At 36.3% G+C, this 14,663-nt stretch overlaps 1 protein-coding gene across 3 annotated transcripts in view; it reads right to left on the bottom strand.

Annotated features, from left to right (window-relative positions):
- Positions 1-14,663, bottom strand: part of ZNF451 (zinc finger protein 451) — an 88,236-nt gene that overhangs the window by 51,666 nt on the left and 21,907 nt on the right. For all 3 annotated transcript variants that reach the window (XM_023254076.2, XM_045057683.1, XM_045057684.1), the window contains one exon: positions 3,085-3,210. In XM_023254076.2, the coding sequence (XP_023109844.2) occupies positions 3,085-3,210 (126 nt within the window). The remainder of the gene's footprint in view (positions 1-3,084; positions 3,211-14,663) is intronic.

Raw genomic sequence — 14,663 nt, 5'->3', positions numbered from 1 at the left:
TTAGGGTTATACCCCTTTTTGTAAGTCATCTTAACTCTTACAGTATAGCCACAAGCAAAGCTGGTAGCGGGTCAACTAGTCAACACAACATTATCTCTGAAAGTAATTTATCTAGTGAAGATTTTGAAGTTTATTTACTTTGAGAGAGCACGAGAGCACAGGTGTTTGCACACAAGTAGGAGAGAGTAGAGAGAACAGGAGAGAAAATCCTAAGCAGGCCCTGCGCTCTTAGCACAGAGCTCCATGTGGGGTGTGAACCCATGAACCATGAGATCATGAACTGAGCTGAAACCAAAAGTGGGATGCTTAATCGACTGAGCCACTGAGGTGCCCCAAGATTTTTTAAAATTTCTTTTTAAGTAGGCTCCACACCCAAAGCGGGGCTTGAACTCATGACCCTGAGATCAAGAGTTGCACACTCTACTGACTGACACAGCCAGGTACCCCATATGCAGTGAAGGTTTTAATGAATTTTCTTTTTTTCTATAAAACCACTCTATCACAAAAGATAAACAATTCACCTTAATAGTAAAATATCAATAATTCACAAAGGCCTAAGAATAGTTGGAAGATATTTTCTACTATATCTAGTTTTAGTCAGAGTTATAATCCACTAAAATTCCTCAACAGTTATTTTTATTTTCGTTTCATTATCTTCCTTTCTGGGTAGTTTATTTTTGTTTTCTGTCATCTAGTTAAAACAAAAAAGAAGTTATCTATACAGGAAACCAAATTTTAAAAAATCATGAATGGATAGCAAGCAGTGAACTAAAGCATCTGTGTTACTTTCTCCCTTAGAAAATGAAATCTTAGGGGCACCTGGGTGGCTCAGGTCATGATCTCAAGGTTCGCGGGTTTGAGCCCCATGTCCAGCTGTGTGCTGACAGCTCAGAGCCTAGAGTCTGCTTTGAAATCTCTGTGTCCCTCTCTCTCTCTCTGCCCTCCCCCACTCTCGCTCTGTCTCTCAAAAATAAATAAACATAAAAAAAAAAGAAAGAAAGAAAAAAAAGGAAAATGAAATCTTGGGGCACCTGGGGCTCAGTTGGTTAAGCGTCTGACTCTTGATTTTGGCTCAGGTCATGATCTCATGGTTGGTGGGTTTGAGCTCCATGTTGGCTCCGTGCTAGAGCCTGCTTGGGATTCTCTCTGCCTCCCCCTCCCCAAAATAAATAAACTTGGAAAAAAAAAAAAAAGAAATTTTAAGAAAAAAGAAATTTAGATACATTTATTCTTCACAACTGATTAAACAAGAATCTCACAATTTCAAGAAGTTCATTCAATGCTGAGGTAAAGTCTTTAACAGAATAAATCAGCATTTATATGGGTAGAAGCTGAAACCACCCTTGAGAAAAGCACCAATTATCATAGTGCCTATAAGATTCTGAATTCATCACAGATGCTTTATTATCCATATGGGAACACTGCCTGGGAAAAGAAGCTAGCATCATTCAGGAAATCTGTGGAAAAGGACAGCTTGCAAATCACCCCTCTCTCAAGATTTTCCCCATGACCGACAAACAATACATTTAACATAGTTTTGGGGAAAAAAAAATCTTCCTTAAAATTGATTATTATTTCTGCCAGGAAAGAAATGATCCTATTTTTTTCTATATCTCTATGCATTAAACATTTTAAACATACAACTAGAATACTATGCACTAGTTTAATTGGTATTACATTATGAAGTAAAAGTCCCCAAACAAATCTATTTCTAAATGTAAAGAATATTAATTTATTCTATACCAAATTAGGAGATAATAAAACAGAGGTTAGAAATATACAAATTCCTTTAAGATAACCAATGGACAAGCAATCAAAACACAGATGTTAAAATTATAAAGTCATAGTGCTTATCCCAACCTGGGAGATTATCTCCAACTCTATCCCAAACAAGCAGCTGGCAGTGCCATGATTTCAATTTTTCTTTTTTTTTTTTTAAAGTAAGCTTTACATCCAATATGGGACTTGAACTCATGACTCTGAAATCAAGAGTTGCATGTTGTAGGAGTGCTTCGGTGGTTCAGTTGGTTAAGGGCCTGACTCCTGATTTCAGCTCAGGTCACAATCTTACAGTTGTGAGATGTAGCCCCACATTAGGCTCTGTGCTGAGCATGGAGCCTGTTTAAGATTCTTTCTCTTGCTTTCCCTCTGCCCTTTTCCCTTACATATGTGTGCTCTGTCACTCTCTCTCTCTCTCAAAAAAAAAAAAAAAGAGTTGCATGTTATACTGACTGAGCCAACCAGGCACCCCTCAATTTCCATTGCCAAAGTCCTAGTATGAAGCTTTATTTACCCAACTCATCAACTTTCTACTCCTAACAGACATTTGTCAGCCCTGAGGGATTCTTTTTTAATTTTTATTAAAAAAAAAAAAAAAATTTTTTTTTTTTTTTAAAGTAAATTCTACCCTCAACATGGAGCTCAAACTCATGATGCTCACATCAAGAGTCACATGTTCCATCGACTGAGCCAGCCAAGTGCCTCAGTATCGAGGGATTGTTTAAGTAATTCATCCAGGGCCTTCTAAAGCAAGTGAAGAAAAAGATTTACATCATTAGATATTCTAATTTAGGCTTCATTTTCCACATAGCAGCTTTTTGACAAACCTGATTCAAAATTTCTTCCTTTTAGTATTAGATTTAATCTGAAGGGACAGGCTCAAGTTTGAGAAAGCGGTCTGATTCTATTTAGTAGAAAAACCTTTCTTTTAATAGCTTTCTAATAACCTTTCTTTTAATAGCTTATATCTATGAAAGCACCAATAAACTCTTTTCACCCTTGTGATATAGTAATCAGAAACCCTTAATTGCTTATCTGCTGTAAGAAATCCCATGATTTTTAATTCCCAAAAATAAAGCCCAGTCAATTTTTTCTCCTGTATACATATATGATCATAATCTAACAAACTAAAGACAGAGATATAAAAAGTTATTATGAATTACTACTAAATTAATGAGCTATCTAGAGTCCATACTGAACTGGATTCAATTACACATTTTTTGATGACAAGTTTCTCTTTACAATTGTATTCTAAACAATTCTATAACTTGGTAAAACACCAACTAAAAAACACCAACCACATACCCTGAATGCTCTATTCTTCTCCTCTTTCTGCTGTTTCTCCACTTCGACGTGGCGGGCTAGACGAGCCAGAGTTAAAGCAACTTTATCCTTCTGATGGTCAATATAGCCTTTATGCTTAATATTATCCTATAATTGAAAAAAACATTTTCATTTTTTTTAACTAACAAAACAAGCCTTGGGATAACGAATCCATTTACCAAAGCGTTATTGTACTAAAGAACTATTTACCTTTTTTTGTAGTTTATTTCTTTAAGTAATCCCTACACGCAACATGGTACTCAAATTCATGACTCTGAGATCAAGAGTCACATGCTCTTCTGAGTGAACCAGACAGGCACTCAAGAAAAATTTACCTTTATCATCAGCAAATTTCTAAGAACATGTCTTGTGTATTATGTATTTCATGTATTTCATGTAGTATTTTATAGGTCAATTATCCACCAACATCTTTCATTTTCTAAAAGTTAGATAAACTAGCTTCTAAGGACAATTTATCATCTTTATTTACTTTATAATCATCTGGATATTGAAGAGTTTGGTGTTGCTTTGTTCTTCTGATCTATAAGGTAATGCCATTAAGCCATTAGTCCACCTCTAAAAGGTCTAACAGTACAAACATCCTTGATTCTGGCTTTTCAGCAATGCCAGAACAATATTTATTTAAGAGAAATTATTGATTAAAAAAACAGATCTAACTTCCAGTTTCCAGTCCAACATGTAAGGAGCTTATAAGCTACCACTTCATTCTGTCGAGTAAAAAGCTGAAAAAACCAAAAGTGAGTAACTCTTCTTAGATCCACCAGAGAAGTGAGGTCACAGTATAAATTGGTACTCCAAAAAAGACAGGGGGCAAATACAGAGAATCCCAAGTAAATGGAGCAAAAACCCATGAGTGGAAACCTCAGCAGGAAGCAATAAAGGCAAAAAACCTCAACTGTAACTGATGGATTGTGAGAGGCTCAGTGGGAAAGTCTAAGAGTTAACAACCGCAGGATGACCCAGTCATGGAGAGCCCTCACACTTTTGTGAGTTTACCTCCAAGGAGTTCTACCAGGTTCTCACAGTAAACACTGGAGAAAAATTCCTTCATGCTTCCAGCAGGGGGAGAGGAAAAGTAAACATTTTGAAATATGCCAGAGCATTCTGTTCTTAACAAGGTCTGCCCTCACCAACAACTATTTTACCAGAAGGTAACCTTGTAGGAGTTTTATCAGAACCTAACCAACCTGGGAAAATGGAAAGACCCAATCTAGCTCCATTTAGCCTTCCACATGAGGGAAAGGGAAATACCCAATTTCAGGCCACACCAGCCATCCTTCCCGATTGAAAGAAGGGAATGAGAAGCACTGCTGAAGGTCACAGTCCAGGGGCACAGGCTCAACAAGACAGAGACTTAATCACAGGACTATACAGTGCTACCACACCCCATTCTTTACTATCACATTATAAAGGCCCATTTACCACAGTTCCTTTTACCTAACACATCTTATCTACCTTTCCACCGAAAATTATAAGGAACACTAAAAGGCAAAAAACACAGTTTGAAGAGCCAGAGCAAGCACAGAAAGGCAGACACGGCAAGGATGTTAGAATGATCAGATCAGGAATTCAAAACAACTATGATTAACAACATGAAAGAACAGATGCGTAATGTAAGTAAGAGAGAGAGAAATCCTAAGAAAGAATCAAAAAGAAATGGTAGAGATCAATTACACTACAAGAGAAATGAAGAATGCCTTTGACAGTGCCCTTAGTAGACTGTACACTGCCGAGGAAAGAATCTCTGTGCTTGAGAATACGGCCACAGAAACTCCCAAAACTAAAAAACAAAACAAAGACCAAAAAAAAAACCACAAAATGGAATATCCAAGAATTGTTACAAAAGATGTTACACATACATAAAAAAAAATACAAGAAGAGAGAAAGAACAGAAAACTTTATGCAATGACTAAAAATTTCCCCCAATCAATGCCAGACAAACCATAAATCAGAAATAAAATCCTCTTTGTTCACAGATGACATGATCTTTCTTAAAGAACAACATGCAGGGGCACCTGAGTGGCTCAGTAGGTTAAGCGTCTGACTTTTGATTTTGGCTCAGGTCATGATTTCCCAGTTTCATAAGTTTGAGCCCTGTATCGGGCTCGGTGCTGCTGGTGTGGTGCCTGCTTGGGATACTCTCTTTTTCCTAATCTCTCTGCCCCTCCCTGCTAGTGCTCTCCCTCAAAATAAATAATTAAAAAAAATAAAAAAACGAACACGCAAATATATAGTAGTTAGGGGTGAAGTAACCTGTGTAATTAGATATTTGTAGCAGCTTTATTCATAAATGCCAAAACTTGGAAGCAACCAATATGTGTTTTAGTAGGTGAATGGATAAACTGTGGAACATCCAGATGATAGAATATCAGTGCTGAAAGGAAATGAGTCGACAAAAAAAAAAAAAAAAAAAAAAAAAAAAGTCATCAGTTTATGAAAGGACATGGAGATTTAAATACATATTACTAAATGAAAGAAGCCGATCTGAAAAGGCTATACATAGTGTATGATTCCAACTATATGACATTCTGGAAAAGGCAAAACTATGGTGATAGTAAAAAAGATCGGTGGTTGCCCAGGGTTGAGGAGAGGGGAGGATGAGCTGGCAGAGTACAGATTTGCAGGGCAGTAAAATTATTCTGTATGATACTATAAAGGGGACACCTGTTATCACAAATTTTTATAAACTCACAGAATGTACGTTAATAGTGAGCCCTAGTAAACTATGAACTTAGTGATAATGATGTGTCACTCTAGGTTCACTCACTATAACAAATGTATCATTATGCTGGGGGATGTTGATAATGAGGGAAGCTGTACATGTGCAGGGGCAGGAGGTATACAGGAAATCTCTGTATCTTCCTCCCAGTTTTGCTGTAAACCTAAAACTTCCCCCCAAAATAAAGTCTATTAAAATTTTTTTCTACTAGAAAGACTGGGTTACTCTGTATCACTCTGTAGGCAAATCAGTCATTTATGTGCAACCCAAATTTTATCTACAGTGGGATAGAGTTGCATCATCAACCATGTCAAACATCAAGTGTGACTTTCCAAGTACACAAAAGTTACACTGAAGTGAGTATACATAAAAAGGTCAAAATGGTATTTTCAATATGAAGCTGCATCTTTGCAACAAGAAATGCTCACAGAATCACTTTGGGTACAAGTAGTTCCAGCTGACTTCTGACCACTTGGCCAGCCTACATACACCCTTGTACCAGGTAATAGATGACATTCTCCTAACTTCACCAAAATATTCTTTTACAAGGCATAGAACAATGCAGCTTATTAGAAAAAGAGTCACAAAAATCTTTATCAGAGCTCTGATCCTTTAGTAAAGACATCTTTACCTGTCTTAAAAACAAAAATTTACTCTTTGGGAAGACAAAAATAATACCCCTTTGTTTAAAATGTAAATACTACCTTGAGAAGGAAATCTAGAGTAGATTCTAAAAGAATTTTTTAATTTAAGGAAGTTAATGATAATAAAACATGGGCCTAGGGTATGTTAGTTTTCCTAACAGATACACTTTTTAGGTTTTAAACTCTAGCAAAAGATGTGCTTGGAAGGTTAAGTAAACCAAGGTCACATGAACACAAGGTAGACAAGGTATAAATTAGGGTTTACCTATAAAAATATGTTGTTGGATCACAATTCTGGGGACAGAAAGAAGGCCATGTTCTGGATTAAGGTAATTCTAATGCAGGAAGAACTACCCTTAAATTGATGGTTCACTATCATTTTACTTTTTCCTAGGCCACTACAAAATAACCATTCTGAAATACTTCTGAAGTCACACTCATTCAGGAAGATTTTACATAATATTTATTCTTCTTGAAGTTTCCTTTAAAGCACAATTAAGGATTCTCTGCTTTACATTATAAATTATAAATATACTCTCGGGGCACCTCGGTGGCTGAGTTGGTTTAAGCATCTGACTCTTGGTTTCAGCTCAGGTCATGATCTCATGATTTGTGAGTTCAAGCCCTGATCTGGCTCCACATTAACAGTGTGGAGCCTGCTTGAGATCTCTCCTCTCTCTCTGGCCCTCCCCTGCTTGTGTGCTACCTCAAAATAAATAAATAAACTTAAAATTTTTGAACATATGCTGGGCAGAAAACTAGCTGAAAATTAAAGTCTGAAACAGATTATATATCCAACGGGAAAAATTTTTAGTAATCCATTAGTTACAAACTATAGGTAAGAATTTTACTCCATTCAAACTATACTCATAAGCTAGGAAGATAAATTATTTAGTACCTTTAATCAGCACTTATACATTTGTTTAGATCTCTTCAACCTCATTCTAAAGTTAGTCTCTAGTCCTAGAACATTACCTTTTGGAGAACAAATAAAGACTGTTGGTATTATTGTTTGCTAAAATTATTTTTCCTATATTTAGTTATCAGTAGCCTACGTTAACACTTAATGAACTAGCTGACTATATCAATCAAAAGATTACTTCTGTGATTCCCAGCTAACTCTGATCTGTTTATTTAATCTTTCATGACTTTGAAGGACTCAAAAGACCTAACAGCTCTGATACTGAAAACAAAAGACATTTGAATTTATTTTCCTTCTTTTCCTCAAAGGGGAAAGTTTCTATTTTCTTCTTAAAAATAAAAAACAAAAAACAAACCCCAAGCCCCAAAAACCCCACCTCTGGCTACCTATATTGAAAGCACATAAGTAGATATGAAAGACAACCTGCTAGGAGTAGCTAAAAAGGAATGAATGGCAGCCAGAGAAAGAGTGAACTTCAACTCTGAGACTTCTGCCATTTAAAATGACAAAAATTAATTATATGAGGCAGGGGATGATACTCATATATTTTTCCATCACAACTTAGGTTTGGGGATCAAGGTTGCTGGTTTAAGCTAGGCATGAGTAATGGGTTATTTATGAACACACACTCACTCCAGGAAGCCAAATCCTTTGAATATCCATTTTTGGGGTTCAAGATGAGGGGCAGCCTCTAGATCTTACTGAATTACATACTTCTATGGTTCTGGGAAAACACACATGCACTGGAAAAACGAGATGACTGATATTAAAACACATACTAGGGATTTTGCCTATTAGGTCGCAGAAGACTTTATTTTGCACAAAAATAGAACAGGTAATTCAAAGAATCAGTATGTTCGGAAATATATTTTAACTTATCAGAAAGAAGGAAGGGGAAAAAAACTTACTGCAGGCCACCTTGTTACTGATTCAAAAGCAGAATCAAAACTATAGTGTTATTTGTCAGGAACACGGGCAGAAAGTGAACTCATTTCAGGATAGACGAAAGTGTATTAAATGTTTCTGTAGAATTAAGATGAAAAGGGGCCACTATATTCTTAGGTGTGGGAGTCTCCACCATTCCATTAGTGATAAAATACTGAATTGTTATTTAACATGAAGTCACAAAATTCTAGGAGTGTTCTTCTTAGCCAGATTTGCCAATCTTCCCCAAAGCCTGTAGTATTAATAAGCATTTAGGTCCTTAGAGTTTCTCTATGGTCAGACTTTCAGATATGTAAATTCTCAAGCTAGAAATGGAATTGGCTCTCAAAAGTAAGAATGGTAAGAATAAAGACAGAGAGGATGATGCCACATGAAGAGACTAAGTCACGCAGGGAGAATGTCATGGGAGACAGAGGCAGAAACAGGAGTGATGAAACTGCAAGCCAGGGACTGCCGGCCACCGCTAGAAGTGAGGAGAGAGGTGAGGACCCTTCCCTAGAGTGGTCAGAGAGTGCATGGTCTGGCCAAACTTGGACTTCTAGTCTCCAGAACTGTAAGAGAATAAATTTCTGTTGTTTTAAGCCAAAAAGAGAAAACAAAAAGAATAAAATGTTAGCAGCTATAGGATCTTCAGAGCCATCTTTCTTGAAGCACTTGCTGTGCTCACCCTGGATTAACTTCCATATTAGAAACTATTAAAGAATACTACTGAGTCCAGGGTTACAGCAAATAATCTGCAAGAAAATGCTACCCACTCAGTTATTTTTTGGGAGAAGAATATGATGGTCTCAAGAGATACACTGGGGAGGGGGAGAGTCTGTTTGCCTCTATTTTAGATCATTCTCTGCATCAGTTTTTCTTCCATACCCTCTCCTCTCCCATTGGGGAAGTTGTGTGGGGTTTTCATAGAATTAAGAAGAAAGTTGTCAAGTCAGAAAATGTTAAAAGGCATATCCTAGTTCAGGGACCATGGAAAAAAATTTATGAAGAATATTGTTTGTTTTTTAATTGGGAACCAGAGGTATGGTTAAAATCCCAGTCTGACACACACAAAAAATCTGTGGGTGATCAGGAGTCAGAAGGTTACAAAATAAGGGACACAGTGGGTACAGGAAGAAAAGCTGTTCCAGAACCTCAGAAGCCAGGCTAATATGGCCTCTCTCTGTGATCCTGTTTCTGCTCACCCTGGACACTATGAACTCCTTATATCCTCTGGTATATTCTTTAGATTTTTATCTAAGACTTGGGTTTTATACAAAGCAAATTTGAGTTGTGTCCTAGAAATGGCAGTCAGATTAAGAATACGGGTTAAATCTGAGTACACATATCCATGAAAGTTAAGCACAGACAGGCATACCTCATTTTATTGTGCTTCGTAGATACCACGTTTACAAATTGAACGTTTGTGGCAGCCCTGCATCCAGTAAGTCTATCGATGTGATTTTCCCAACAGTATTTGCTCATTTTATGCCTGTCACATTCTGGTAATTCTTGCAAAATTTCAAAATTTTTCACTATTGTATTTGTTATGCTGATCTGTGATCTTTGATGTTACTACTATAATTGTTTTGGGGTGCCATGAACTACATATAAAGACTGCGTAAACGTTGTCTGACTGCTCCACTGACTGGCCATTCCCTTGTCGCTTTCTCTTTCCTTAGGCCTACTCCCTGAGACCTAAATATTGAAATTAGGCCAATTAATAACCTGATGATAGCCACTAAGTGTCCAGATGAAAGGAGGAGTTGCACAATTTATCACTTTAATAGCTAGAAATGATTAAGCTCTGTGAGGAAAGCATACTGAAAACCATGAAAGGCTGAAAGCTTGGCCTCTTGGACCAAAAAGGCAAGTTGTGAATGCAAAGGACAAGTTCTTAAAGGAAATTAAAAGTACTACTCTAGTGAACAAACGAATGATAGGAAAACAAAACAGCCTTATTGCTGATATGAAGACAGTTTTAGTGGTATGGACAGATCAAAGCAACCATAACAAAGTAACCATAACATTCCCTTAAGCCAAAGCCCAATCCAGAGCAAAGCCCTAACTCTCTTCAATTCTGTGAAGGGTTAAGTGAGGAAAAAGAAAAGCTAGTTTGAAGCTAGTTGTTTTCACAAGGCTTAAGAAAAGCTGTCTCAGTGAACAGTGAAGTGAAAAGGGAAGCAGCAGGTGGCTACACTAAGCCACAGATTTTCAATGTGGATGAAATAGCCTTCTAATGGAAGGAGATAATATCTAGCACTTTCATAGCTAGAGAGAAGTCAATGCATGGCTTCCAAACTTCCAAGGACAGGCTGACTCTCGTTAGGGGCTAATGCAGCTGGTGACTTTAAGTTGGAATCAACGCTCATTGACCATTCTAAAATCCTAAGGTCCTTAAGAATTATGCTAAGTTTACTCTGCCTGTGCTTTATAAATGGAATAAGGCCAGGATGATAACACATCTGTTTACATCATGGTTTACTGAATTTAAGCATACTGTTGAGACCTACTGCTGAAAAAGAACTCCTTTAAAATATTACTGCTCACTGACAATGCACCTGGTCATCCAAGAGCTCTGTTGGAGATACACAGTGAGATTCATGTTGTTTTTATGCCTGCTAACACAACACACATTCTATAGCCCATGGATTGAGGAACAACTTCAACTTGCAAGTCTTATTATTTAAGAAATTTATTCTGTAAGGCTATAGTTCCATACATAGTGATTCCTCTGAGAGATCTGGGCAAAGAAAATTGAAAACCTTCCGGAAAGATTTACCATTCTAGTGGCCATTAAGAACATTTGTGATTCATGGGAAGAGGTCAAAATATCAATATTAAGAGGAGTTTGGAAGAAATGGATTCAAACCCTCTTGGGAGGACATTAAGGGGTTCAAGACTTCTGGGAAAAAGGAAGGAAGTGCAGATGTGGTGGAAAGAGCAAGAGAACCGGAATTAGCAAGAAGTAGAGCCTGAGGATGTGACTCAATTTCTGTAATTTCATGATAAAACTTGAATAGATGAGGAGCTCCTTATCAATGAGCAAAGAGATTTCCTGAAATAGAATCTACTCTTGTGAGGATGCTGTGAAGACTGCTGAAATGACAACAAAGGATTCAGAATATTACCCCGCTTGAGAGATTGTTTCTGAAACTTAAAGCAACAAACCTCACTGTAATTTTATATTAATTGCCACAGCCACCACAAACTTCAGCAACCACCAACCTGGTCAGTCAGAAGCCATCATCATCGAGGCAAGACGAGAAAAAAAGGTTAAAACTCACTGAAAGCTCAGATGATGGTTAGCATTTGTTAGCAATATTTTTAAATTAAGGTATGTATATTTTTTTAGACATACTACTACTGCACACTTAACATCTGTGCTATTGTGGTGGTCTGGAACCAAACCTGCAAAATCTCCAAGGAATGCCTGCACAGGTCAAAATGTTTATGTTTTAATGTAGTAGAGTTGAGTTATAGCAAAAATTCCAAGCTAGAAGTAAGGTATAACTTGGGCAGGAAAGGAAGAATCTCTTATGAGAGCTAATCCGTAATAATGGGATTCAATGTGTGAACATAACTGGGGGCAGAGGGAAAAGCAAAGCCTGGGATAGGAGTCCCTTATTTTGTCAACTAAGGACATTTTTTTTTTTTTTTTTTTAAAGTAGGCTCATGCCCAGCGTGGAGCCCAATGCAGGGCTCAAATTCAGGAACCTGAGATCAAGACCTAAGCTGAGATCAAGAGCTGGACACTTAACTGACTGAACCACCCAGGCACCCCAAGTAAAGGCATTTTAAAGGAACTAATATCAATGGTCACCATTTCTTACGAGTAAAGACACAACCTCAGGCTGATCCTTTAAAATTTCCCTTAATAGTCTCATATTAAACAAATTTAGCCTTGTGAAAAACTAGCTGCACTATCCTGATTTTTCTTTTTGCTACAGGCCAATAACCACCTCAAAATCAGTTCAGTTGAACTTCAAATTAGTTTTGATCATGAACTCACAATGCTGATCATAAAAGATCATGAGGAGTCACATCCAGGGTGACTACTATTTAGACAAAATTTTCACCAAAGTAATTAATACTTTCACTTACTAGTCAAGTTTAATGAGCTAAGATTTCCTGGATACTATTAAAATTTCTAACATTCATGTGAAACATCTATGTGAACTATAAAATCATACAATATCATTAAATAGGCAAATTAATGACAAAATGGCACAATACCGCCGATCAATGAAGTTATCATCTATATATATTTCAATGTCTTTTTTCCCTAACTTGTATTTAAGGGAAAATAATTTTGTCTTTTGTTAAATAAAATATGTTAAGTAAAATCTAGAAAGCTATAAATCAAATCTTAATAGCAGTTGTTTCTTTCTGTCTGGAAAGTTTTTTTTTTCCCCTTTTTATCTCTATTTCCTAATATTTCTACAGTGAGCACATGTAATAAAATTATTTACAGAATTTCAATTTTTTTTTCAGTAGACTTCACACCCAGTGCAGAGCCCAACATGGGGCTTAAACTCACGACCCTGAGATCAAGACCTGAACCTGATCAAGAGGAGGATACTTAACTGACTGAGCCACACAGGTGCCCCATGAAATTTCAATTTTTAACAAACAAGACAGCATAAAGACAAAAAGAACTGAGGATCTCACTCTTTTGTTTGGGAATGATAGATTTCGTTTAAATTAATCCCTTACAAAAATAGAAGTTTAACATTTATACTTTATAAAGGTAGGTGGAAATTCTGTATCTAGAAGCAACATAATCTGTTAGTAAATTGTATTTAACTTTTCTTTTCCTCCAGATTTTTCCCTCTAAGAAATCCAATGACAAGATAACATTATTTTCCAAACCTAACAGAAAAAGATACTAATCATAACTAAGGTAAGTCATATTCAATTCAACAGACTTAAGGGCTATCAGGAAACTGTATTTTACACAGTTTTGATGTCAAACACCATTACTGTTTTAAAGCAAAAAGCAAAATACATGTATGCTTTAAAAAATTATGAAGTACCCATACCTATTTGTACCTTTAAGTGTACTTAAATTATTAAAAGTATATTTAGTCAAATTAAAAATACTAGTTTATTTAGCCTAGACCTGACCGTCCTCTTTTTCTTTTTGGAATATAAAAATAGAAAGCAACATTCTTAACTTTTCCAATGACCAAGGTAATTTCTAAATATACATATTTATTCACAAGAAAGCTAACAATGTCCCAAAAGTAATTTTAACTATAACTTGAATTTCACAGGTGGGTTTTCTTTCAAAATTCATCTACAAATGCCCATTTCTTGGACCATTCACTCAATCCTTCAGTGTATTATAGTTTAAGAAACCAAGTGCCATATACTTGCCAACTCCCCTTTCGTAGTTAAGAACTGGACTTGGCACTGAATGCTGAGAAAACAGGTTATAATCCATTTAATAAAACTTTTCTAAGGTCTCATGAATAAATGTTTTTAAAATATTAAATACAGGCAGATTTTCCATTTTACTCTTCACTCATCTGCTCACCCAAAAGTTGAGCTTCTTACTGCCATTAAGTCACTTTTCTAGAAATATTTGCCAAGATTAAGTTAAAGGAAATACAGAATTAAAAGAATAAATCTGCTTTTGTAAAGCATTTTCTAGAAACAATACTGAACAAGGCAGGGCTTCACAGAAGAAATTATCATTTTATAATAGTTTGTGGCATTATATCATTTTGAGGCTTTTTTATAATGAGCAACTGACATATTTTAAAATCACCAATCTCTAAAAAGCATTTTAGTTGTTGAGTAACTATCAAATTTGGCATTATACAAAATTACTTTTTTAATGGAAATAATGAATATAGCCAATGGAGCGCTCTGTGAAATGGACTAATTCTCACTCCTTACAGGATGATGTAAGCTAGGAGAAAGCACTGTAAAAATAGTTATCCAGAGAGGTGATCACAACAACCCAGTTCCCTATCTGACACACCAAAGGTGCTTTTTTGGCTACAGAAAAGCTAGTAATAAGGAAAGATGAGCTTTGTAGGGGGGGTGGGGAAGAAGATTAGGGAGAGGGGATACAGAGAACAATCCAAGGGAGAGGTTTATTTGTTGTTACAGCATCCTTCCTGAATACCAGCTGGCACAAACTAGTCAGAGGGGTGTTAACTGGAGAATGATTATTCTGGCCATTATCCTTATCCTCTATAAGGGATTCCAAGTTTAAAAAAAGCTCAAAGGAGCAATCAAATGCGAAAGTGTAATTAACTTTGTAAATCATATTATCTATCCATCTGACGAATGCAATTAATTTTAAAAGAATTCCTGAAAC

This window comes from Felis catus, chromosome B2, assembly GCF_018350175.1.
Source record: "Felis catus isolate Fca126 chromosome B2, F.catus_Fca126_mat1.0, whole genome shotgun sequence".
NCBI lineage: Eukaryota > Metazoa > Chordata > Mammalia > Carnivora > Felidae > Felis > Felis catus.
This window is presented reverse-complemented; position numbering and strand designations above follow the sequence as displayed.